We start from the raw sequence: 23,259 nt of genomic DNA, 5'->3' as shown, positions 1-23,259 counted from the left end.
TCCTCTCAATTATTTTATGAAAAATGAATTCACACACGAGTTATATATTTTCCCTCTTACTTACTCTTATATTTTCCTTTCTTTTATATTTTTATCTCCATCCAAAACAATATAAAAGAGGGATTCCATTTTATTTTTTCCTCCTATTTTTTATGTTCCAAATAGAACCTAAAGGGCGTCGTTCGGCTCATCCAATTAGGGGCGTTAATTGTTGCTGACATTTGCAAAGTGTGTATGAAATTGATAACTACAAGTAGACCAAACAATTCACTGGCACACTCACTAGCTATTCAACATTCTTGCAAATGACTGATCTTCCTTGATCGGAATTTAGTTTTTCTTTTAAAAAAAATAAAATGAACAAAACAACAAAGGAATTATGGTTACTTTTCATACACTAAGCAAGTAAAAGTTGAATAAAATAGTTTGTAAATAAGTTTAATTCGAAATATATTCCAAAACGAAAGTTCTATCTAGTAACATGAAATAAGAAATAAGGATATGAACGCATTCCAAACTTTAAAAAAAAATACTAGATTTAAAAATTTATAGACACATAAACCTTTCAAACAACAAAATTAGGTACATAAATACATAAAATTTTCTAACAGTTGTATATTACTATAAACTATTTTTTTTTAGGGGACTTTGTTCTAGACTCAAACCCGCGATCTCATTGGGGAGGTGGAGATACTCATCACTTGATCCACCCCACTGAATCGCTTTCAACTAATTGCTAACTAGTAACATAAGAATTTGGAAGAATTCGATCATTCGTGTGTGTTTACAATATTATACAATTTTCCAATTGGATTAACAAAAACAGAAGTCGAGTAAAATAGTCATTTGGAAATATATTTATTGGGCCATATTCAGGCGGAATCGTAATCGTGATTCATATCAACAATTGAATAACAATGTTACGAACTAATTATTAATCGTCTTATCGTACTGTTATCGTGTCGATAAAAGTAATTATTCATATTTACTCGTACTGTTATTCGTTGTCTTATCCATTATATTAAGCATTAACTGTCTTATTGATTTTTAACCTATTTATTGAGGACTCTAAATCTTTTAAAAGTGGTGTTGTAACTATTTCGTGTTTTGTGTCTAGACCATATTATCATCCCCACTCGATACTAAAAGACATCACCAATCCAGAAATTTTATATTGAAGAAAAAGGTTGCCAATCTAGTGTCAATGCGGACCTGAAAAAAAATAAATTAAAATAAAATAAAAAATTTCCATTTAGCCTCATTTATAACCCACCTGTAGCACCAATCACGCTCCTAGACCTTTGAAGGACTTCGAGCTCTTCCAAGTTTCTCAATTACTTCATGTTTCTAACAGATACCGAATTTGCAATAAACTTCGGACCCTGCACAAACAAAATAGACACGAAAAATAAATACCCAAATATAACCAGTTTTGATCTTTGACCGTTTAACCGATTTTTAACCCAAAAAAAAAAAATTAATTTTAACATGAAAAAGAAGACATTCACCCATTAACTCAAGACTATCAACATGATTACTCCCTTTCAACCTACACGGTTGCAGAGATGACGCAAACAGATAATTGCAAAATCCTATAAAAATATAACGCATGTGACATTTAAAACAAAGTATATACCACTTACCTGCTTTTTCATTATGGAATCTAGTTTACCATTCTGTTGAAAGGCCAAAGAAAACATGATCACCACAAATTCATTAAAGAAAAAAAAAGTCATAACATCTTCAATAAAATCATAACTCACAATCTCAGAAAAACCTGTTCTTCCAACGAATCCACGCTCAAGGCAATTTCAGAAAACAATTGGCAGGACTCTACAACCTGTCAACAGAAAATTTTGACTAAAGTAAGAAGTGAAAATAGGAGAAACTCATGTCAAGTTTCAATGTCAATTTAGTGAACACAGCTTGTAAAAAGTTCGTCATTCAACATTATGATATACGCATTGTTTTTTTTATAGCGTAAAGCACTACATGTTTGTTGCCAATAAAGAAAATATGGGAATATCCTAAAAAGATGCAGAAACATACGTTATCTTTTGTCGTCCTAGACAGCACGATCTGCTCCGACATTTTATCTTCCAATTGCTGGATCCTCTCGGTCGAATTCTTCTTAAACATTATCATTTGCGAAACAAGCAATGAGATACGAGAAACCAGTCTTTGCACCTACAAAGTAAGTTAAAACAACAAACTTATAAAATGCTATATACATATCAAGTGGATAGAACCGGGAAAAGGAATCAGCATCAATATACAGGAAAAACCGAGTATGAGAAAGTCTTTGAATTCTTCACAAGAAAACTGAAAATATAAAATTTAGTAGCCTTACCGCTGCGGCAAAGAAATTTTCATCGCCATGGGCATGATCAGAGTCACCTTCCGATCAATATCCCGACTATTCCAACCCTCTGACCAGTGACTTCCAATACCCACACTAAACTAGCCTAGCTAGAATGTAAATCTATAACCAAAGCCCAAATTACAAATTCTAAACATGTGATCGAGTAGCCTAAACGAATCGAGCACACCACGTAAGTCATCGAATCTCGTCGAAGATCTTAATGAACTGTCTTGCTCGAAAATGTTTGAATGATTCCATCAAAAAAAGGATACTGAACGAACCTAATCACTTTTAAAACTACGGAGAAATAATCGAGTACCTGAGCGCCGAACCAATCCCGGACTGTATGCGACTCTGTGCTGCAGAAAAAGAGAGGGAGTTTCTTTTGGAATTTGGATCTTTCAAGTAACTGCCCTTATACAGGTACCCAATATTATTTTATTCTTGACTCTCATCTATTTAATTTTTTAATTTCTTCTCTAATTTTTTTTCGAGCAGTGTAGCAAAATAGTCAAAATGAAACTACGAAATTTGTTTTTAGTCTACGTTTGATAATTTTTAGGGATATAGCCAAATGACTTATGTGGCAATAATTAAGGTTTGATTTACCCTTATTTACTAGCAAATTCGTCACTTTCTCTCTCCTATTTTTTTCAAATAATTTTTTTTATATCAAAACTTCAAAAATTCGTATCTTTCTCATACGAACTCGAAATTGAGTGATTCTAAATCCCACGGATTCGTAACGCCGAGATCTTCAAAAATAGATCCATTGTGTTTGATGAAAAATCATTTTTTATACCATAAATATAGAAAAATCACGTTACTACCTTAAATATAAAAATAACTAAAAATTTATCAAAAAAATAAATAGAAACGTAAATATGATACATTAAACATAATTTTTCATCAAACACAATGGGTCTATTTTTGAAGATCTCGACACCACGAATTTGTAGGATCTGAAATCACTCAATTTCGAGTTCGTATGAGAAATATACGAATTTTTGAAGTTTTGATGCAAAAAACAATTATTTGAAAAAAAAATAGAATAGAGAAAGTGACGAATTTTTTAATAAATAAGGGCAAATCAGACATTAATTATTGCCACATAAGCCATTTGGCTATATCCCTAAAAATTGTCAAACATATGCTAGATCAAAAATCACATGTTTAAAGTGGTCTAGTTAGTTACAAATCTGTTTTTTTTCTTCTGCTAAACTACTAAAATGTCCCTAGAAACAGAAAGAATCGGAATTAATGTTTGAACTTCATCGAATAAAAAAAGTTCGTCAAATACGTACCGCGGAATATCATAGTACGAGACAAAATACTCTCAAAATTAAAAATACAATACGATCACGAGATGCGAGATTTTAATCATTGGTTTGTAATTGAAAATGAAAAAAAAAAAAAAGTTTTTTGATTACACTCTTTAATACAAATAACTTATCACTATTTACTATTTAAAGTTTAAATAAATAGGCCAATAACATAATAGATCACTCTCTTTTTAAAAGATAATCAAAATTTATTTTATTAAGAAAATAGTTCACTAGACCAAAGTAAATTAAATTAACTATCTTAGTTAATTTAATTTACTTCAGTCTTATCAATGTAAGTTAAATTAATTATTTTAGTTAATTTAATTTAGTTCGGTCCGGTGGACTATTATCTTAATAAAATGAAATTTTGGCTAGAATCTTAAAAAAAAAAAAAAAAAAGATTGACTAGTTGCAACAAATTCTTCATAAATTTAGTGTAACACTGTTTATTTCGTATAAAATTAAAAATATTTTTTAATATTTTATACTTAATTAATTCAGATTATATAATAAATATATATGCATTACTTAATCTAAATTTTATTAATACATTTTAAATTAAAAATTCGTTTTGAAATAATTTTAAAATTATTTTATTCAGCAAATTCTTAAATAATTTACTATGATTTACATTTCATTGTAATTTTTTTTAATTGTTGATTTTAAACATTTAGCACCTAAAATTGTAATATAATAATATAAATATAAATAATTTATAAAGAAAATTAAAGCAATATCAAACATAATTAATAAATATTTTACACTTGTGTATATAGAGATTAGTAATATAATTATTAGAGAGTAAATTAAATTAAAATAAAGGCCTATATTTATACTCTTTGAAATGCGGTGAATTATATTATATAAAAAATAAAATAAAAAAATAAAAATAAAAATAAAAAACCACACTAAAACTTGGTGTAATGCATAATATTTAATGTAAAAATCACGCGAAAATATTGTTAGTATTGGTGATTCTTTACCAAATATATATGATAAAAAAAAAAAAAAAAAAAAAAAAAAAAAAAAAAAAAAAACTTGGTGTAATGCATAATATTTAATGTAAAAATCACGTGAAAATAGTGTTAGTACTTAGTATTGGTGATCCTTTACCAAATATATATGAATTGCTTACAGTTGAATCCTCTAACGAACTGGATAAACACCCATGAAGAAGGTTTGTGACTATATATTAGTTTACCTATTCTCACTCAGATGTTGATACGATGCTTTATCAATGTCTATTGGACCTAAACTTATTTGCATACAAATTTTAATAAATAAATAAAGAATTTAGCTTCAAATCCATGATTCTGATGAATACTTTGTGTTTAAACTTGATAAAGTTCGAAAAAGAGAAAGATCATTCAAGGTATTTGCTTTTGGTATTCAAATTTTATCAAATTGGCTTTCTAAATTTCAATTGCGAGATGATAAAGTGACATCGGATTGAGGTTAAATTTCTAGAAAAATGCACTTGGTGAAGCAGGCGTGTGGGCTAAAGAGCAAGATTTCTAAACCAATTGCTCCAAAAGATTTCTAGGATGATTAATCAAGATGTTGAACGGAACGGGAATTACATTCTGAATCAAGCGCCGGCGACTTTCGCCGACTTTCGGCGGCGACGCCGTTTTTGGTAAAAAAAAAAACGGCCGGCGAGAGTGTGTATGTCGTTTTTCTTTTGTTTCGTTCGAAAATCGGCGACAGCAGCTTGTCGTTTCCATCAAATGCGACCGGCCGTCTCAATCCAGCGTTGAAGACGACCAGATTTCGGCGACTTTCGATCGTAATCGACGACATTCGGACGTTTGCATGTGAAAGTCCACAATTTTTCGGCGGCGCTTGGCGATTATCGACGACGGACACCATTGTTGCCGATGAAAGCTTCAAAGTCGGGAGGCTCTGTTTTCGATCATTGTATTTATTTTTCTTTGGTCGGTCACTATGTTTCAGAGAATAGAGTACGAAGAAGATGAAGGAAGTGGGAAAGTTGCCCTATAGCAAAGCCCAAACCTAAATATTAGGCCTATCATATAAGTAAACCCATTTTTTATTTCTATTAATTTTGTGAAGATACATTGTAGGCCCAACAGTTTTGTGATTCCAATTTTCAATGGATTCATGATTCTCGGAACAAACAATACCTCAATAATAAGTTGGGATAAGTATAATTTTTTTTTGGATAATTTACAAGAATCCCCCCTGAACTCTTACTCGAATAACGAAGTGCACCCTCAACTCGGATTTTCAACAAAAACTACCCTGAACTCTTGTTTTGTTAACGCGTTGCCCCTTCTGTTAATTTTTTTCCGTTAACATCCAATTTTTGAGCACGTGATCTCACATAATTACTAGTTTGAGGGCACACTAGTAATCTTATCAAATGAATATATTTAAAACAAATGAAAAAAAAAATTAAAAATAAGTGCAAAGGGTCCCACACTTTCAAGTTAGTACTTAAGTTAAGCGTACTTGACAAACTTTCCAAAATAATTTCTTTAATTAAATAAAATAAAAATATCAAACAAGACTTCCTCAGAATCCCCATCTTCTTCCTCTACGCTCTCAACACCTACATCCACCCGGACCACCTCAACAATGGCGTCAAAGCCGCGATTCGGAGGCCCGATAGCTCCGATTCGGCTCCCAAACCCGCCTCCGAGCTCAGGAAGAGACCCAAGCCCAGCAAGGACAGCAAGTCCGACTTCGACGAAAGCAACGCTCAGATCTTCCGGCTAAAGCTCGACGAAGCTCAAATCCAGTCGCGCCTCTTCTCCGACGACTTCTCAACGTTCGCTTCTGGAAAAAATAAGCAGAGATTGATGAAATAAAAATGAGAACGAGGATCGGTGTATTAACGGCGTGTGGGTGCAATAAAAAAGAGGGCTCATCGGCGCCGCCGTCACCTTCGACGCCTTCTTCGATATTCTCGAGGGCGTGGATCTGCTTCGAGGACTCTCTGTGCTTCGTCTTCTTCTTCTTATTCTTCTGCTTCTCTTTCTTGACCTTGGCGTTGTGGCTCTTTCTCGACCCGAAGCACAGACAGCACCATCTGGGCCAGCAATTGCAGGTCCGGCTCGGAGCCTTCTTCTTGGCCGGAGCGTCGAACCCGTAAAGAGCCAACCGTCTGAAACAACACCCGGTTCCGACGTATATTGGGCCTTGAATCCCGTCCAAGCCTTTCATGTTGATCTGAATCGCAACGCAGATTTAGTACACAAGAGACTCGATAACTAAAAAACCTTTCGTCGGTATCGCTTCTCTCACCCTTCAGATTTACTTAATTTCATTAATTGGGCTTAATAAGCCATTAAATATCAAGATTAGACCCTAATGTTTAAAAATATCTGAATATGGACTTTTGGCCCAAAATCGGACACAAATACCCTTGATTCAAAAAACCCATGTGTTTTCTCTCATTTTCATCACAAATCTTTTTCATTTTCGAATTGGTTGCGCTAGGATTAGGAATTTGGGTATGTGTTCAGTTTCGATTTTGAGGGTTTCACCTTGAATTTCATCGTACAGCATCGTACGACATCGTACAGCATCGTACGATGTCGTACAGCATTGTATGTGTTCGGATTCGATTTTGAGGGTTTCACATTGAATCTCATCGTATCGCATCGTACAACATCGTACGACATCGTACAGCATCGTACGACATCGTACATTATAATGTGTATGAATTTTATCGATTTTGAGGGTTTCACATTGTATCTCATCGTACGATGCCGTACGATGCTGTACGATGCGATACGATGAGATTCAATGTGAAACCCTCAAAATCGAATCTGAACACATACAATGTTGTACGATGTCGTATCTCATCGTACGACATCGTACAGCATCGTACGGCATCGTACAACATCGTACGATGAGATACAATGTGAAACCCTCAAAATCGATAAAATTCATACACATTATAATGTACGATGTCGTACGATGCTGTACGATGTCGTACGATGTTGTACGATGCGATACGATGAGATTCAATGTGAAACCCTCAAAATCGAATCTGAACACATACAATGCTGTACGACATCGTACGATGCTGTACGATGTCGTACGATGCTGTACGATGAAATTCAAGGTGAAACCCTCAAAATCGAAACTGAACACATACCCAAATTCCTAAAAAAAAAAAATCGGGGCGTTGCCCCGAACCCCACGAGCTCAGCGGTGAGCTCGACCACCGAAAATTCTAATCCTAGCGCAACCAATTCGAAAATGAAAAAGATTTGTGATGAAAATGAGAGAAAACACATGGGTTTTTTGAATCAAGGGTATTTGTGTCCGATTTTGGGTCAAAAGTTCATATTTAGATATTTTTAAACATTAGGGTCTAATCTTGATATTTAATGGTTTATTAAGCCCAGAAAATGAAATTTCTCTTTTAAATCCCTAATATTGATGCTCAAACTCTCGTTCGAGAAATCCCTAATGTTTATGGTGGTGATGGTGATGATTATTTATGGTAGCATTTTCCTTTTGTTGCAGGTGTGTATCGCGCGGGGGAAGAGAAGAAGAAGAAAAGAAGAAAGAGGAGAGAGAGAGAGAGAGATTTTATATAGAAAAAAATTAAAAATTAATTCAATATACTAAAAATACTATTCTACCCTCAATTGAGGTAACACGTGACTAAAACGTGCGTATGTTATGGACGGTAGCTGCTAAATTTTGACGGAAGGGGCAAAAGTCAACAAAAACCTGAGTTCAGGGTATTTTTTGTTGAAAATCCGAGTACAGGGTGCACTTTGTTAATCAAGCACGAGTTCAGGGGGTAATCTTGTAAATTATCCTTTTTTTTATGTAAATAATAAGCTGACATGACATGAGATAAAGACTAAATAAAGGGTTATAAAAATACAATATGTATTAAATTCTACCGACTATATGAATAGTTTTAGTTTACAACATATATTACATACATATATTATTATTATTATATCATGTAAACATAATTTATAAATTATTATATTATTTGTAAAATTAAACCATATATAACAAAATATTTTTAATATATTACAACATTGTTCTACACATAACAAAATACACTATATATAAATAAATTAAATTAAAATTATAAAATATGTATATGTATATGTGTATATACTTTTAATATATTCTACAACATTATTTCCGTTCAGTTTTCCGTTAGCACGTCGGTTTTCCATCGAAAACGGCATTTCACTTGTCTTTTTCCACAATTTTTTCGTTCGATTTTCCATCGGCGTGACGATTTTTCATAAATCAGGAGGCTTGAAACGACAACGAAAACGGCATTTCGAACCTTGGATTAAACTAAAATTTTGGCTCTTAATGAACTAGAATATTCTAGTTCGAATAGTGTCGGAATTCCGGCCAAATCGGAATGAGATATTTCTATCTAGTTATTTCTAGCACTACTCATGTAATAATAATAATAAATTAAAAAAAAATCCCCTAAAATATAGTCTAATATCTCAAGAAAAATAGAAGAAAATAATTTTTGAAAAAATTCAATGAATAGTACTAGAACTCTAATTCTTGGTCTGTGAAAAGTTTTTTTATGGTACCGTGAACATTATCCGAAATGAAATTACGGATAGGACTAGGTTTTTATATAACTTTTTTTTTCTTTTAAAATTGATTTTTTTTATCATGTTTATTATTAGGTTTTAAATTTCTACTTGATTTTGAGTTTTGACATTTACTCGACAATAGTGAAATATATATATATATATATATATATATATATATATATATATATATATATATATTGTTGACCTGTAAAATTAGTACAACAATATCTCACAAAAATACACAGACTCCGAGTACAGAGATGATTTAGGTAAGACTTTCTCTTTATACAGACGAATCTAATACAAGAGAGCAATGTTTTCTAGAGGTTCTAAGTGAAAGAAAGTAAGTAAAAAAACTCCCTCCTTAGTTCTGTGCCGCAGCCTCTATTTATGCTCGTCTGGTGTAGCCTCGTGGTCGTGTCTCTGACGGTTATTCTGGGGAACGTGGGGTGATCAATCCCACGTTCTGGACGGTTTTGGGTAACTGCATCTTCCCTCTAGCTGAGGTGGACGGTTATTACTCTTCGTATGGTTCCTGAACCGTCAAGGTGTGCGTTTTAGAGTTTGAAACATGTTTTCTTTTGTTTTTGACTAGTCTTTGACCCACGTTCTTCTCTTCTCTCCGAAGTTCTGATCGGTGGGTTTCGTTCTTGACTTATGAACGATTCGTTCATTTTCAATGGATGGCCCTTGGGTTTACTTAACCTGAGCTCGGTGCTGGATTCTTCTCGCTGCTCGGGAGTCCGACTATCCTGCTCGGTGTCTAACTAATTTATCCCGTAACAGCTGCCCTCCAGTTTCTTAGTATTATTAGCAAAAATGGTAAGGAACTATTTCGGTTTAATTGATGACCGTGTTCATCTTTGCTTATTTATCTCGGGACGATCCGAGTAGAATTCTATTTTTCTTTTTGCAGGACATCGTACGACGTCGTTTGTCTTTGGCATTGCCGAATCGTCGCGTTTTTTGCTTCGACGGTCAGATGTGTTTGGCTTCTTGGACAAGCTTAATCCTTGCTGTTCGTGTGGTCTTTATATAAGGCATTTTCTCAACATTTGACTTCATTCTGCTTTTTGTCTCGAATTTTCGCTCTCGGTGCGTTCTCGGCGTGGTCTGCCTACTCGGATTGCACTCCCAGTTTTCTCGTCTTTTGTTCGGATCTCCCGACTTTCAGACTCGTGGGTAAGGTTTCTTTATTGTTAGTCCGATTTATCTCTTTTTGTTTTGAGATCGTTACTCGGTGATCTGTATTTTACTTCTCGTATTCGGACCCTCCGGACTTTAGGGATCATAGTTCCTCATCTTCCTTAGGGCTATGGGAGGACTTGCGCGTCCTGATCTGAGTTTTGACCCTCGCGTCGTTCGACGATCGGAGCCTGATCCCGATAGCGTTATCTTGTCGAATGGGTCCACGTTTCCTTTCCTCAGGAGTCGCGTTTGGTATCATGTCCCAGAGATCGGATGGGACCGCCCCGTAATGGCTTTTGATGAATCATGCGTGTATCTCAGTCCTGAGTCCGAGGGGGTTGATAACGAGAAAAAGGTTTTTGATTCGTCTTCCCTGTCGTGTAGGGATACCATGGTTTTGGAGATATCGTCTTCGTCCGCTTCTTCGAGGGGGAGCGAGTCGGAATCTCGTGATACGACGAGCCTTTCTCTTTCGCAAGACCGAGGAGAGGGCTATTCTCAAGGCACTCCGAGTCCGAGTGGGAGGACATTTGGGGTCGATCTCCCAGAGGAAGAGGATGAGGCCTTGGTTTTTGAACGGAAAGAGGGCCAGTTTTCGGCCAAGGTTTGGACTTCTCGGGTTACCGAGAAATATATACAAGAGCTGAGGGAGGAATTTGAGATAGCAAGGGAATTATCATCTCGGCACCTTTGGAACATGAGAGGGCCGATCAGCCTCCTGCCGGGAAGATAGCGTTCAATAAGGCTATTTTGAACGTGATCGGAGGGTTACCGATGCATCCTCTCATTTCCCAGTTCGTTTCTGACCTGGGTTGTTCTCCTACCCAGCTCGTCCCCAACGTGTATAAGATTTTTGTTGGGATGGCCGTGCTATGGGCGAAAGTTTATGATCGCCCCGTCACTTTACAAGACTTTTCGCAATATTACTCGTTTAAGTCGGCTCCAGGGCAACATGGTTACTATTATGCTCGGGCCAATGATGACCAGTCTAAGGTGATCACTCGCCTTCCGACCAGCCAAAAAAATTGGAAGGACTATTTCTTTTGGGTTGAAGGGAACGCCTCTTATGAAAGGTGCCCCATAAGAGCTTCGTTCTCGGAACTGGGTGTGACTCTGGTTCAGAATTCTTATTTGATAAACTGGGCCAGGTTTTTGTTCTGGTTTCCTCATATGTTTTATGTTTGGTTCCAGGTTCCCTTCCACAGTATCCCGAGGACGAGCGACCACTCCACTCAGAGATCTTTGATATTTCGGAGGCTGATCGGTCGACGTTTGTGTTGTCGGGCCCAGACTTACTCGAGGAATACTATTATTATCCCTACTCGAGTGAGCATTTTATTCGTCTCTTATCAAGTCTCATATGTTCAAATTTTCCTCGTTCTTACTTTTTGTTTCTTAACAGAGATTGCACAGATGGCGAAGAAGAGACCCGCTCCCGAACAGGTTCCTCATAACCCGAAACGTACTAAGGCTTCCAAGGCTTCGACTGCTAGTAAGCGGGCGACCGCGTCTGCTTCAAAAGTTTCGGAACTTCCGAGTTCTTCTCCGGTGAAAAGCCTGACCGAACCTTCTTCTGCATCCGACCACCTGAATCCGATCGTTACCTTCCTTCGCGAGCATCATCGTGCCGAGAAGGTCCAAGCGGTTCTTGGGTCTGAGCCTTTAGAGAGGCTTAACCAGGTCACCGACTCCGCAGTTTCGGTACGTTTCTACTCACCTAGTCGGTATCTCTTTTCTTTCCTTGACAAATTTTGTAACAGACCTTTTGTTTACCACAGGTTTTCGTTGGTGTGGTCGGCCTTGGCCGATTACTAGGCTCCGAGCTCACATCTTTGAGACAACGGAACGATCGTTTTCTCAAGGAGAGGGATGCGGCCAGGGACGAAACGGTGAAGACCCGATCGGAGCTTACGGAGCTCACGCGAAAATTTCACGCAGATCTTGAGGCTGCTCGTTTAGCAGCGGTGGAAGAGTACAAGGCTTCCGAGGATTATCGCAACATGCGCGATGACCTTTATACCGCTGGGATAAACGAGGCCGTTCGGATCCTCGGCCCGAAGAATCCTACTCTGGATACTACGGATCTCGATGAGGATTCGGAATCAAGAGCTCGTGATGACGCTGATGGAGGCGACCAGGAGTAGATATTTTTTTGCATTCTAATTTCTGTTAACCCGCTTGGGTTTTGAACAATCGATCCGTGGTCGGATCTTTTATTATGTAATTTTTGTTAACCCGCTCGGGTTTTGAACAATTGATCCTTGGTCGGATCTATAATTCAAGTTAATTTATCTGTGTTTCTGACTTTGGCAAAAAAGAGTAAAAAGTATTTCTGAATTTTGGCAAAATAAAGTATAACTAAGTATATTTCCTTTAAGTTTTCTAAACAACTGTTTGCTAATTACCCTGCCGCCTAGTTTATTTTGTAAAGAATGATAAAAATTATGTGATCAGACACCGAGCATAGAAACAAAAGATAATTGACTTCTGAAAATCGAAAGTACGTGCGACCAAGCCGCTTTTTGAAATTGTAAAAACAACACTTGCGACCAAGCCGCTTTTTGAAATTGTAAGTACAACATATGCGACCAAGCCGCTTTTTGAATGTTTGAAAGAGGAAATACTTAAACGTAGAATCGGCGAAGGTGCTCAGCATTCCAGGGGTTTTTCTCCATATCACCGCTCAACTGTTGTAGTCGGTATGCCCCGTTTCCGAAGTCTTCTCGGATGATATAGGGTCCTTCCCAGTTTGCGTTGAATGCTCCCTCCTGGTGGATTTTGGTGTGGAGAAAAACTCTTCTGAGGACTTTGTCGCCGACTTTGAAAGATCTTGGTCGGACTTTCCTGTTGAAATACCGAGTAACCTTTTGTTGGTTAGCGAGATTTCTTAATCTGGCTTTTTCTCTTTTTTCTTCTAGCAGGTCTAGGCTTATTTTTAGAATGTCGTTGTTTACCTCTGTTGAGTAGTTTTCTCTCCTCACCGTTGGTATCATGACGTCGGTCGGGATGGCCGCGTCGGAACTGTATGCGAGGGAGAAAGGCGTTTCGCCAGTTGTGGAGTGCTCGGTGGTTCTGTACGACCAGAGAACTTCTTGGAGCATATCCACCCACTCTGACTTCTGTTCGCCTAACTTTGTTTTTAAGCCGTGTTTTATTGTTTTGTTGACTGCCTCCACCAATCCGTTGGACTGTGGCCTGACTGGAGTAGAAAAAACCTTGTTAATGCCATATTTTTCGCAAAAACTTTTGAAGGAATCGCAGTCGAACTGAGTTCCGTGGTCGGATACAATTTTGACTGGTATTTCAAACCGAGTAATAATATTTTTCCATACAAATTTCTCAATTGCATGGGCTGTTATTTTATTTAAGGGCTCGGCTTCAACCCATTTTGAAAAGTAGTCGATGGCTACAATTGCGTACCTGCATCCGCCTCGGCCTGTTGGCAAAGCTCCGATTAGGTCTATTCCCCATTCTGTGAATGGGATTGGGCATGAGAGGGAGATGAGTGGATTAGGTGGAAGCCTCGAGATGTTAGAAAACTTTTGACATTTGACGCATTTTTGTGTCATGCGCCGAGCATCGGCTTTTACTGTTGGCCAGTAGAGTCCTTGCCGGATGATCTTTTGTGCCAATGCTTCGCATCCGATGTGACTTCCGCATATCCCTTCATGGATCTCTTTGAGAGTGTACTCGACTTCGTCTTCGTCTACACATTTGAGTAGAGCCTGAGAAAATCCTCTTTTGTAGAGATTCTGACCTTCTAGGAACTATCAAGCAGCTCCGAACTTCAAGCTTCTAGCCTCATTTTTCTCTTTGAGCAGAGCTCCGTGCTGTAAGTATTTCCTGATCGGAGTTTACCATGACTTTCGTTGATCGACCTGAAGCACATGGGGAGCTTGCTCAATGCTAGGTTGCCCAATCTTGATAACTGGGATTGATTCCGAGTCGGATCCTTAAGTGGTAAGCTTCGCTAATGCATCAGCTTCTTCGTTCATGGCTCTGCGGACTTGGGTGATTTCGCAAAGTTCGAATTTGCTTGCCAGGTTTCTATCTTTCTCGGCATATAGCGACATCTTTTCGACTTTTGCCTGAAATTCACATTTCATTTGATTAACAATTAACTGAGAATCCGAATATACTTTGAGCTTTTTGATTTCTAAATCTTTTGCTATTTGTAGCCCATGTATCATAGCTTCGTACTCAGCTTCATTGTTTGAAGCATTGAAATCGAATTTTAAAGCGAATTTTACCTTGTCTCCTTCTGGGCTGGATAGCGCGATCCCGACCCCGGACCCCTTTTCGTTGACCGCTCCGTCTACGTACATGTCCCAAATTGAGAAATCAACTGGTCTGTACGTGAATTTTGCAATGAAGTCAGCAACTGCATGTCCTTTGATTGCTGGTCGGGGGTTGAAGCGTATATCATATTGTGTCAGCTCAATCGACCATTTCATTAGCCTTCCGGACACGTCAGGTTTTTGTAGCACCTGGCGCAGCGGGAAATTGGTGAGGACTGTAATCGGGTGCGCGAGGAAGTAGTGTTTTAGCTTCCGAGAAGCGGTGATGAGGGCGAAAGCTAGCTTTTCGAGTTCCGGGTATCTTCCTTCCGCCTCGTTAAGGCGCCGCGAAGTATAATAAACTGGGACCTGGTGTTTTCCCTCATTCTTGATCAACGCTGAACTCACTGCATGCTCCGATACGGCTAGGTAAATTTCCAGGGGCTCTCCTTCCTGTACTTTTCTTAAAGTCGGAGGCCATGCCAAGTGCTCTTTTAGGGACTCGAAACTCTCATCGCATTGCTTGGTCCATTCAAATTCCTTGGAGCCTCTGAGTACATTGAAGAAGTGAATGCTTCGATCGGTAGACCTTGAGATAAAACGACTTAATGCATCTATGCATCTTGTCAATTTTTGCACTTCTTTGATGTTTCGTGGTGGTCTCATGTTCCATAGGGCTGTGATCTTCTCTGGATTCACTTCGATGCCTCGTTCATGAACGATGAAACCTAAGAATTTACCTGCAGAGACACCAAACGTACATTTTAGAGGATTTAGTTTCATGCGATATTGCCTTAGAAGTTCGAATGATCTTCTAAGATCATTCGTATGTTCATCTATTTTTCGGCTTTTAACCAGCAAATCATCGATGTATGCTTCCATCGTAATCCCGAGTAATTCAGCGAACATTCGATTTACTAATATTTGATATGTTGCTCCAGCATTTTTTAACCCAAAGGGCATTACTGTGTAGCAGTATAGCCCTCGATCAGTTATGAATGCCGTGTGATCCTGGTCGGGACCATACATAGGGATTTGATTGTAGCCAGAGTAGGCATCCATAAAGCTTAGAATTGCATGGCCTGCTGTGGCGTCTACTAACTGATCTATTATCGGCATAGGGAAACTATCTTTAGGGCAAGCCTTGTTCAGATCTGTAAAATCCACACAAGTTCTCCATTTCCCGTTAGGTTTCTTGACCAGGACAGGATTGGCTACCCATTTAGGATATTTAGTTTCTTTTATTGATCTGTTAGAAATTAGTTTATCTACTTCTTCTTTTAAGGTTGTATACCTTTCGGAGTTTAAAGCCCTTCTCTTTTGTCTGATAGGTTTTTCTTTAGGATCTATATTTAACCTATGACATGCTATTTGATGATCTATCCCCGTCATGTCGGACTGTGACCAGGCAAATATATCTAAGCTATTAGATAGGAGAGTAATTAAGTTACTTTTGGTACCTGATTCAAGATATTTTCCAATCTTGAGCTTCTTCTCAGGTTGTTTTGGATCCGGAGCGACTTCCTCGACTTCATCTCCTGGGCCAATTTCTTCTCGGCTCGGAAGGCGTGGGTCAAAGTCCGAGTCGATCATCATAACTTTTTGGACATCTTTGTCCTGACTCTCTTTGAGATAATTTGCATATCAGCTCCTTGCGATAGCCTGTGTACCGACTACTTCACCTACCCCGTGCTCGGTAGGAAACTTCATTTTCAAATATTCCACAGAAGCGATAGCTCCAAGGGACTGCAAGGTTGGCCTGCCAATGATCGCGTTGAACGAAGATTTTCCGGGGACCACCACCCATGTTGTGCTAGTGGTTTTACTTCTCGGGCTCTCTCCTACCGTTATAGGGAGCGAGACTATTCCCTTAGGCTGGATTGAGTCTCCTGTCAAACCATAGATATTTTCAGGGGAAGGAGCTAATGCATCTTGCTTAAGACCCATCTTGTTGAACGTGTCTTCATAGAGCACGTCGACAGCACTCCCAGTGTCCACCAATATTCGGTGTACATTCCTGTTACCGATGAGAGCTGATATGACCAATGGATCGTTGTGAGGAAACATCACCCACCGAGCATCTTCTGCTGTAAAGGTGATAGGCTCCGAGCTAGGTTTGGCTATCTTGTTAGGCCTTTGCTCGGCTGTAAACAAGATTTGTCGGGGTCCCGCGTAGGCCTCTCTTACATAGCTCTTTTGAGCGCTCCTTGAACTTCCTCCCACATGTGGTCCTCCGACTATGAGTGAGATTTCAGCATACGCCTCACCTTTCTGTTCCTCTTGATCCCCTTGTTCGGCCTATAATTTCTTCAACGCTCCTCTTCGGATTAGAGCTTCTATAGCTTCTTTGAGGTTGAAGCAGTCAGAAGTGCGATGACCGATGTCCGCGTGGAAAGCACAATATTTTGTTTTATCTCTCCTTGAGATATCTTTCTTGATCGGTCTTGGCTTAGGGAAATCTTCTTTGTCCTGTGTAAGACTAAATATCTCCTCTATCGGGGCATTGAGCTTATGATATTTATCGAACTTACTGGAAAAAGGCTTCAGAGGTCCTGCTCCTGACCGGCTCTTCTTCGGTGGGCGGTTGTCCTCGGAATGTCGTTCCCTAATCCCTTGGACTAGTCTTCTGAAGTGACCACCAGAATTCTGATTCTGTTCGGACGCCGGAGGAGATCCCGAAGAGCTTAAAGTCTTCGTTCAGATCGTCAACTTGAAGAGCTTGCTCCGAGTAGCGATTAATAAAATCTTTTAGAGATTCGTCATGGGCTTGTCTCACAGCTAGCAGCCTTTCTTTGGGAGTTTTCCCCGAGCTGGAGCCGACAAACTGTTCCATGAATTTTCTGGATAACTGCTTCCAGGACCCTATGGAGTTTGGCTTTAGCTTTCTATACCACCTTTTGGCTGAGCCAGTTAAAGTGATAGAGAATGCTCTGCACATAACTTCTGGTCCGGCCCCTTGCAACAACATCCAAGAAGAAAAAGGTGTCTAGATGGTCTCCTGGGTCGGTCTTTCCATCGTATACTGGGATGCTCGGCATCCTGAAACGATCAGGCAGCGGGTGTTCTAACACGCGTGCTGTGAAAGGGGAGACAGCTTCTCCAACCTTCGGGATAGACTCCTTCTGACCTAGGGCCACTTCTTCGATTCGACGCTCCAATCTTCTAAAATTTGTTTTGTTGGTGCTCGCGCTGTCTTCAGTTTCCGAGCTTACCATGCTATTTCTGAAAGTGTTTGAATGACCTCTGTCCATAGTGGGCTGGTACCGATCAGGAATCTTTTCCTGACTTGACTGCTCTTTCTCGGATTCAGAGTCATCTTCCATCCTCTCGTACCGATCTTTAGCATGTTTCCGAGATTTCTTAACCTGCGGATCCTGCCCGACGGGTTCTTTCCCTGATCGGTGTGAGGGTTCTTCATCTGGGATCACTATCGCGCTTCGCAGTGTGACTTTCTTTGCCTGCAGCCTTCTCTTCAGCTCCCTGTTATTCGCCTCTAAGACCGAAAGACGCTCTTGCATCTGTCTGAATTGTTCTTCGAGACTAGGTTCTAGGAGAAGTTCAGCTATTTCCTCCAGGGTGAGAGGCAAGGTGCGATTGTGATGTTCTATCTCCGTCTCCTGGTTGGGGACAGTGATCGGGGTGGATGAGCTAGCCATATTCTTCAGCTGTATCCCCTCCTTCTAGCGCCAACTGTTGACCTGTAAAATTAGTACAACAATATCTCACGAAAATACACAGACTCCAGGTACAGTGACTCCGAGTACAGAGATGATTTAGGTAAGACTTTCTCTTTATACAGACGAATTTAATACAAGAGAGCAATGTTTTCTAGAGGTTCTAAGTGAAAGAAAGTAAGTAAAAAACTCTCTCCTTAGTTCTGTGCCGCAGCCTCTATTTATGCTCGTCTGGTGTAGCCTCGTGGTCGTGTCTCTGACGGTTATTCTGGGGAACGTGAGGTGATCAATCCCACGTTCTGGACGGTTTTGGGTAACTGCCTCTTCCCTCTCGCTGAGGTGGACGGTTATTACTCTTCGTATGGTTCCTGAACCGTCAAGGTGTGCGTTTTAGAGTTTGAAACATGTTTTCTTTTGTTTTTGACTAGTCTTTGACCCACGTTTTTCTCTTCTCTCCGAAGTTCTGGTCGGTGGGTTTCGTTCTTGACTTATGAACGATTCGTTCGTTTTCAATGGATGGCCCTTGGGTTTACTTAACCTGAGCTCGGTGCTGGATTCTTCTCGCTGCTCGGGAGTCCGACTATCCCGCTCGGTGTCTAACTAATTTATCCCGTAACATATATATATATATATATATATTTCCAGTGGAGATGGCCTACATTCCGTCAAAATATTTGCCACTATCATGAAATAACAAACTAATATATCTATAAAAAAAATTAAAAAAAAAAAAAAAAACAATAGTTCAATATATTTTTTGTACAAAAGTATATTAGGAACTAAAACACAACTAGTAGAATATCTAAGCCACTATACATACAAATTAGAGTAATTTATTATCATTATTATTAATATATAGCATAAGCATTTTCACAATTCATATCCAATTCTTAGAATCTACAAAACTTTCCTTCTTTCCAATCCCAAAGAAAAGAAAAAAGACTTGTCAAATTCTTAGAAAGTCTTTCTTCCAAGCTACGATGAGCTTATATGAAAAGGCAAAACCACAATTACGAAATACGGCAACTAAATAAACAAATCACAATTCCTTTTCCCCTTGAAGATAAATACTTATAAATAAATAACACATATTTTCAAAGAAAAAGTGCATGTAGCAAATTTCACAAAAAAAAATTGCTGGAAAGAGAGAACCATAAAATTTAATTATAATTCTGCAACCATAAGTATTATTGATATAATTGTATAATTGTATACTTTTGATTTCAGCTATCGGTATGAATAAAGTCACATCAGAAAAAAAAAAAAAAAAAAAAAAACCCAGAAACAGATTACCTCTGTTTTTTTACATCTCTAATTAATAATCTTGAGCATAGAAGTCAATAACCTCCTTTATATTGAGCTTAAACAGAGAAGAACAGTCATTGTACATCAACCACAACATGTGCTCGAACAAAATCTCGTCCACGTCTACAAAAACCACCTCGTCGCTCCTCTTTTTCCGACTCACCGCTCTCCCATCGCCGGTCTTCTTCTTCGAGGCCTCGAAGATCAAGACCCGAAAAGGGTTCTCTTTCAAGACAAAAGGGTCCACCAAGAACTCTCTCTTTTCCCTTCCCACCACGACGGTCACCGGATTTTCGTCGCCGTCCAAGCTCCGGTAGCCGTGCCGAGACCCCATGCACATGCTTCTGATGGGCAAGCAATCCATGTTGCTTGTGTGAAGTTTTGTTTTTGAAGAGAGGAAGAATGAGAAGAAAGGTTCTCTAGTTTATGTTGGTGTGAAGAGTTTCTTATATATGTGTGTTGTATGGTTTACTCGGTTTTGATTGAGGTGAGAGCGAGGAAATGAATGAGGAAAGAGCTTTTTTTTGGCTAAAAAAATAAGGAAAGAGCTTGATGTTGCCTTGTTGAATTAGCCAGCTATCGCCAGTTATTATTATATTTATGGAAATATAAATGTATTTATATTTTATTATGCATAAAGAGTCAAATGTGTGGTTTTGTGGCAAAAATAGCCGTTGGGATGGCTAATAAATAGAGTCTTATCTACAAAGGCGCGTGAGAGAAGTGTTGGCTTTATTTTTTGCATCTTATATAAAGTAAAGATAATAATATAATTATATTATATGAGTGCTTCTTTCCAATTTGTAGGCTTCTCAATCAACACACAATTTGAGTCACTAGGCCTACTCGCTTTACTCGGCAACAATCATAACTTGGTCACATTAAAAGAAAATATCATAACTTGGTCACATTTGCAATGTGACACACGTAGGTTTGGCGATTAGAAAGTTACCTAATCTAGCAATTAAAAAAGAAGTTGACTAGTAAGAGCAAGGCGCTATTCAAAGTTACCGAAGTGCATGGTAATTATGAATCTAACTATTGATGTTTGCAAGTTTATTAAAAGTTCCAATTCCAATATTTAACAGTACGAGTGTGAGAAATCACACTAATTACGCACTCTAAAATTATGCTATTACAATTTAGCCAAAATTTCACAGTTTCAATGGAAACCCTTAAATTTTTGGGTAAAATTATACAAATTAGATTATTAAAAGGATACACGAGGGTTATTTGATAATTTCTCTTGTTAAAGAGTTACATGATGAACATATGTTTGCTTAATCGATAGAATGTCTCAAAAAAAGTAACACTTGAGATGCAAATATGTAACTAAACAACAACAAAAAAAAGTGTTACGAAACACTTGAGATGGATTATAGACTAATGTTGAATGGACTAGTATTAATATTTGGGCACTGTAGCGAAATAGCCAAAATGAAACTACGAAATTTGTTTTTAGCCTATGTTTCACAATTTTTAGGGAAATAGCCAACAGACTTATGTGGCAATAATTAAGATCTGTTTTACCCTTATTTATTAATAAATTCGTCACTTTCTCTCTCATACTTTTTTCCTACACTTTTTTTTACATAAAAACTTCAAAAAACCATATTTATCTCATATGAACTCGAAATTGAGTGATTCCAAATCCTACGGATTCGTGACGCCGAGATCTTCAGAAATAGATCCATTGTGTTTGATGAAAAATCATGTTTAATACCATAGATGTAGAAAAATCACGTTACTACCTTAAATATGGAAATAATTGGAAATTTTTTAAATTATAAAAAAAAATGGAAACGTAACTATGATGCATTAAACATAATTTTTCATCAAACACAATGGATCTATTTTTGAAGATCTCGACGCTACGAATTTGTAGGATCTGAAATCACTCAATTTTGAGTTCGTATGAGAAAGATACGAATTTTTGAAGTTTTGATGTAAAAAAAATTATTTGAAAAAAAATAGGAGAGAGAAAGTGACGAATTTGTTAATAAATAAGGGCAAATCAGACCTTAATTATTGACACATAAGCCATTTGGCTATATCCCTAAAAATTGTCAAACATAGGCTAGATTCAAAATCACATGTTTAAAGTGGCCTAATTACTTACAAATCTCTTAATATTTTTGGGATGTTAAGAAAACAATGTGAGTCTAGAAATAGGCTTTTTCTGATGGTCTGGATATTTACCTTGCGCGGCATTGCAGGAGTATTCAAACACGATTTATTTTTAAAATTATGTGTTAATTTTTAGGTAGTTACGGAATTTCTCTATTATAATATAAGTTTCACTTTTTATATATATTTTTTACCAATCCATTGTTTTTTTTTCTCTGATTATGAATTTATATTCGTTATGGATATTAATATGATTGTGGTTTATCTATCTCCATCCGATTGTTTATCATTCCATCAATGTCCATATTTGCATCTTCTTCTGATAATTATTAAGGTAATTTCAAATATATATTCCTCATGGAACCATATGCATCACTTTTTTTCGTACTGTATCTGTGAACAATAATATTTTTAAGCAAATCTATTTAGCTAGTGACTTTAAAATATAAAAATTAATAATCCACTTCTATCCATCACGTCACTTTATTTTATATTAGTTGATTTCTACGAATTAGACGGTTGTATTGTACACCATTGTTCAACAACACACATTGACATATTGTACACAATGCCTATTAGAAAGAAAGAAGTGAGGGAAATTGCGAATAGGTCAATATCTTATTTAACAAAGGCCTCTTTAATTCTTCGATTTTGTCAAACCGTTAGGAATATACATTCATGTGCCGCCAAATAAAACTTTGCAAATGAAGAATTGCCACCGAAGCGTCCAAAATATCAAATGTTTTCCCATTGATAAGCATAAAGCTTTTCTCTTTCTTTTGAATAAAAATACAAAAAGCTACTTTACGCTAAAGACATATGTGCTCGTGTAAAGTAATGGTCCAAGTGGAATTGATTTCAAGCTGACTCACATGTACGTGAATAATTTGTTGGGTTGGTAACATCCTAATCCTTTATAAAATTGTTCGATTCGGTTCTAATCAAGATCAAATATAGAATGAACTCGATGATGGACAAAACCGGAGTTCATTTAATTACTTTTAGTATCTTAAATTGAGAAGTTTGGTAATCTTTCAAACTCAAGAGAAATGGTACAATAAAAAATATGATTGTTGCCACTCTTGCAAGGTTCGGGTGTTGGTATAGAGATTTTCATCTCCAATTTATAGAAGTAGGCCGTTTATGCTACTCGAAATTAAAAATAACAAGAAATTGTTTATTGACAGATAAATTGACGAATATTTCGAAAGACGAATAATTATAAACAAACAAGACTTTTCAATTAAATAAAATTAAAATATATAATTAATGATGTTCAATATGTTGCAAAATATGCTACTAATACAAATAAATTGGAATCCAAGACCACACTTAACATCACTATACCCTACCGACTAGACCAACAAAAAATATTGTCGCCAACTGTCGAGACCTAACTGCGGGATTTAACTTACTCTCAATTTTTCAAGGCATCTT

The 23,259-nt window shown here is 37.6% G+C and overlaps 1 protein-coding gene and 1 long non-coding RNA gene across 2 annotated transcripts; both read right to left on the bottom strand.

Moving 5' to 3' along the window:
• Positions 1–881: 881 nt before the first annotated feature.
• On the bottom strand, positions 882–2,735 carry LOC149404847 (uncharacterized). The gene is made up of 5 exons (XR_016295518.1): positions 2,682–2,735; positions 2,050–2,187; positions 1,764–1,840; positions 1,644–1,676; positions 882–1,382 (listed from the first exon to the last, which is right to left on the bottom strand). It is a non-coding gene; the product is annotated as an uncharacterized LOC149404847 (long non-coding RNA).
• A 16,814-nt stretch (positions 2,736–19,549) lies between these two features.
• On the bottom strand, positions 19,550–20,276 carry LOC149404846 (uncharacterized). The gene has a single exon (XM_089605249.1). It carries the CDS (start codon positions 20,057–20,059, stop codon positions 19,706–19,708), a length of 354 nt encoding a protein of 117 aa, XP_089461375.1. The 5' UTR covers positions 20,060–20,276; the 3' UTR covers positions 19,550–19,705.
• Positions 20,277–23,259: the final 2,983 nt, after the last annotated feature.

The sequence above is a fragment of the Urtica dioica genome, chromosome 2 (genome assembly GCF_054948205.1).
Source record: "Urtica dioica subsp. dioica isolate 48M chromosome 2, U.dioica_male_clone48M_v1_H2, whole genome shotgun sequence".
Lineage (NCBI taxonomy): Eukaryota > Viridiplantae > Streptophyta > Magnoliopsida > Rosales > Urticaceae > Urtica > Urtica dioica.
Note: the sequence above shows the minus strand (reverse complement) of the source record. Positions and strands in the feature narration are given on the sequence as shown.

What these genes read in the sequence shown, in the direction of transcription:
- LOC149404846 (XM_089605249.1), bottom strand. Translation starts at nt 20,059, where the DNA reads ATGGATTGCTTGCCCATCAGAAGCATGTGCATGGGGTCTCGGCACGGC.